The sequence below is a fragment of the Daktulosphaira vitifoliae genome, unplaced genomic scaffold (assembly GCF_025091365.1).
Source record: "Daktulosphaira vitifoliae isolate Bord-2020 unplaced genomic scaffold, ASM2509136v1 Scaffold_5, whole genome shotgun sequence".
Classification (NCBI taxonomy): domain Eukaryota; kingdom Metazoa; phylum Arthropoda; class Insecta; order Hemiptera; family Phylloxeridae; genus Daktulosphaira; species Daktulosphaira vitifoliae.
In genome coordinates this window covers 29,193,710-29,198,200 of record NW_026099576.1, presented here as the reverse complement: position 1 = coordinate 29,198,200, position 4,491 = coordinate 29,193,710, and the positions used below count along the sequence as shown (strand labels likewise).

The following is a 4,491-nucleotide window of genomic DNA, read 5'->3' as shown; positions in this document are numbered from 1 at the left end:
AAGTAGTATTTATATAGATCTTTCATTCGACATACTTTTTTTTAAAATCGGACTATTTCCCTTAATACAGAAATTTTTCAACTGAACTTTTGAAAGTGTTCCGGAAGGTCTGACACTTTTATATATATTTTAAATTAAAACTAATGTAATATACTTTATAATGGTAAAAAAATATTTCGGACTTTATTTTGTCTTCACGGTGAAAATGGCTACCAAATGCTATTATTGTGTGAAAATTCTCAATTTTTTTTTTTACATTTTTAACTTTATAATGCTATAACTTATTGAAAAGTGTATGGATCAACATAATTTTTTTATGAGAAATAATATTTTTTAATAATCCCTTTTTCATTCGACATACTTTATCTTAATTAGGATATTAATAATGAACTAGCAGATCATGTAGCTTTTGGAATAATCCACCAATTTTTTAAAATTAAACACTATCTAAAGATTTGCATCGAAGCGTTTATTTTTGATAGTGATTTTAATCACTGTCAGATATCATTATACTTGATCCAACCTCGGGGTGTCAAACGTGTGACAACGCCGTGGCCGTGTCACATTTTTAACTTTATAATGCTATAACCAGTGCTCGAATTGGCCAAAAATAAGTAGGGGAGCTCAACTTAACAATTTGAAAACTGCGTCCCTAGCATTTTGAGGACCTTTTTTTTTTTTTACTCATTACTTTATTTAGTATTTATTAATAATTCATATTTCATGATCATACTAATATTTAAAAAAAAAAAAAAGTGGTAGTATTTTCCACCGTCCTCCCGTCTCAATAAAAAAAAGTAGTTGGGGTGCGCAAAAAAATTTAAAAAAAAGTAGAGGAGCTACGTCCCCCTGCGCAACCCCCCCTTCTCGCACTGGCTATAACTTATTGAAAAGTGTATAGATCAACACAGTTTTTTATGCGAAATAATAATTTTTAATAATCCTTTTTTCATTCGACATACTTAATCTTAGTCAGGATATTAATAAAGAAACAGCAGATCAAGTAACTTTTAGAATAATCCACCAATATTTTAAAATTAAACACTATCTAAAGATTTGCATCGAAGCGTTTATTTTTGATAGTGATTTTAATCACTGTCAGATATCATTATACTTGATCTAACTATGCCACGTCATCACTGTGCCGCGACCCCCCTGTACTGGGTTTTGTTAAAAATAAAACTAAACTTATTTTTTTAAAAGTAGAGTTTTACTTACTGTTAAATACAACGTCCGTAAAAAGTTTATCGATTTCATCATCACTTAATGTGTGCGCATACTGATATTGTTTCAAAAGATCGAAAAATATTTGATAGCTCATACCTTTTTCATGATTTCTTTTCGTGTCAAACAGAGCAGCCATATTTAAATATCCATCTTGATTCAATGTGCCATTCTAAAATGAATTAAATTATATTAGAAATAATAATATTATATACTTAAATTCTTTAGATTTAATTATAAAAACAAATTAGTTTAAAAAACGTTAGCTTTTCTTCTATTATTATTGATAAAAAAACGTTGCTTTTTTTAACTTTAAAAACCAGGAAGTATGACTGGACCGAAAGGATCGGTTAAAAACCCAAAACTCTTTTGCATATTTGCAAACTAATTCTTGAACGAAACCTTGTAATGACTATCGTCGTAGAGCACCAAATGAAGAACGAACAGGATTTGTTTTATTAAAAAGTGGCGTGAAGCCGTATATTGTTTCTTCAGAAAAAAGTCACAAACAAGAACAAAATGAGAAATAAAATATACAATATACTTAATACTTAATAAAAAACCGACGGTAATATCGTTGGCGCTGCGGGTTGGTAAGGCGTAATAAGCAGACGATCCGTATCGTGCGGTGTCACGGAGATTACTTGACGTATATTTGCGGCGGGTCGTAGATGGACGTGTGACACTTGCTGGACTTTGTACCGTGGCGTATGGCACGCGGTGTTAGTCAGTCAAACTACCATATGCACGTAGTAGAGTAGGGCGACGGTTGATAAAGGTGTCACGGGTCGCGGGGCTCCGTGTATCGGGAAAGCCGCGGGACCGTGTCAACCTTAATTTAAAATTAAAAAAAAACTGAAACGGAACCAAAACTTAATTGAGTAGATGAAAAAATAAATACATTTTAAGATTATTAGATGAAAATACACTTTAATAATTTAAACAATAATTTTTATTTTAAAATAGAATTTCGTTTTAAGAAATTAAAATCTATACATGAGATCATTGTCAAATATATAATGATATTAATAGGAATTATTTTCTAGTGGCGAATTTATGTGTCTTATTGGATATTTCCAAAAACTTATTATACGCACTTATTATCTCGGTCCGGATCTACGTGTCGCAACGGTTAAAATGTCCAAATGGATATTTTAGCTAATCGACAAAAATATTGATTGCTCAGCAGCTGTAAACTGTTGGATCAATTACATAAGAAAAAACGGGTGTTCTTTGTCAATTTAAATTCTTACGATACATGTATTATATGTTATTTGTGAATTAGCTATTTTANTCTATACATGAGATCATTGTCAAATATATAATGATATTAATAGGAATTATTTTCTAGTGGCGAATTTATGTGTCTTATTGGATATTTCCAAAAACTTATTATACGCACTTATTATCTCGGTCCGGATCTACGTGTCGCAACGGTTAAAATGTCCAAATGGATATTTTAGCTAATCGACAAAAATATTGATTGCTCAGCAGCTGTAAACTGTTGGATCAATTACATAAGAAAAAACGGGTGTTCTTTGTCAATTTAAATTCTTACGATACATGTATTATATGTTATTTGTGAATTAGCTATTTTATTTTATTTTAGTTTAAATACAAAAATAGCCAGTCGTTCTCAAGCAGTCATTCATTTATTTATTTAATTTGATTTAATTTATTATGAAGGAACGAAAAGTTTTAAATAATTCTTAACAATTAAAGTATTTATTTTCTAACTCAATAGCATAAATGTATATTATAAATCATTGTATATTTTAACATATAAAGTGGGTGGTATTCGTGCCACCTAGTAAAAAATCATTCCCAAATAGTGATTAATAATGTGCCTAGTTAGGGGGGGCAAGCGTCATCCGCTATGCTTGTTGGGTGTCCAATAAATTCATATAGATTGATGCTTAAAATATTGAAATAAACATCTTGGTTTAACCTCATACGTATATTGTAAATATATTGGTGTCTGGGTTATCCAAACCCATTCGTAATTCCGTCACTGCTATTATTTATAAAATGTATAATTTTAAATTTTGGAAAAAAAATGTCAAAATAAGGGTTTTTACTGGTTAAGATCGGTTTTTAACCAAAAGCATAAATTTAGATTTTCTAAACACCTAACCATAACGTAAACCTCAAAAAAAAAAATTTCTTAAGAACCAAATCCAACCGGAACTCCAAAAAACATAAAGTTTTCAATCCCTACAAAGAACCATGTAAATCAGACATCAGACATAGATATTTGATAAAACTATTTTATCATAATAAAATAATAGGTCCTGCATTTAAATAAAAAACAGCATTTATATAGTTATTAAATATTTTCAAAATTTTTGTTTTTTTAATAGAATCCTAGCAAATATTTTTATGCCTAAAGCAAATTTGAATTAAATATGATGTGTGGTGTAGTCAAATGATTTAAGTATTAAAAAGTATTTTTTCGGAAAACCTTATATCTAAGTAAGGTAGAATAAAAAATAATTTACACCTTAATAAATATCTAGATATTCCAAAAAAATGGATTTTCTAGTTAGAAAATATTTAACAATTAACTTTTATTAAAAATTAAATAACATCGTTTTACCTCCTCCGTAAGTGGTTTAAGGTAAAGCAATCCGTTTGTAAAACTATTAACTAGATACATAACAAAGAAAATGTAAAAATTCATTTTTGATTTGACAAATCGGTGTTTTCAAATAAAACTGATAACTTGGAATGATAGATTAATTTGAATTTTATTTATTTTATAACAATATCATGTTTTATTAGTGTAAAAAACGCCATCTTTTAAAATTTATTTAAAGTATTTTTATAATAGCAATATTAAGCATTTAATAAATCAATTTTGTTGTCAATATTTAATAATACTTATTTAAAACTAAGTAATCATTTTATTAATGACATGTGTAGAACCTTATTTTTATATAATTATTCTATGGACATAACTGTATAAACATAACTGTACCCAAAATACTAGTAAAATTTTGTTTTCTATTGTTTCAGTCACCATTGAATACTGAAATTTAAGTCTATAAATTAATAAGCCTTGACGTTTTGCAGATGGTTTTTGTAAAATTGCTACTAAATTACTCAATAAATAATTAAAATAAAATGTCTATACAACTAAAAAAAATTGAAAAACATTATTTCTAGTTGTTACTAATTTATGAAACCACATAAATGTTTTGCACTCAACTATAACTGCTTAACTAAAAATAAAGATTTAAATCATTTTTTTTATTTATTTTATTGAAC

At 28.0% G+C, this 4,491-nt stretch overlaps 1 protein-coding gene across 1 annotated transcript in view; it reads right to left on the bottom strand.

The window, feature by feature from the left end:
• The window catches only part of LOC126907778 (uncharacterized), a 10,944-nt gene extending 6,959 nt beyond the window's left edge, over positions 1–3,985 (bottom strand). Inside the window, exons 1-2 of the mRNA XM_050689372.1 lie at positions 3,821–3,985; positions 1,219–1,396 (exon numbers count right to left, since the gene is read on the bottom strand). Of these exons, the coding sequence (XP_050545329.1) occupies positions 1,219–1,396; positions 3,821–3,904 (262 nt within the window). The 5' untranslated portion in view covers positions 3,905–3,985. The remainder of the gene's footprint in view (positions 1–1,218; positions 1,397–3,820) is intronic.
• Positions 3,986–4,491: the final 506 nt, after the last annotated feature.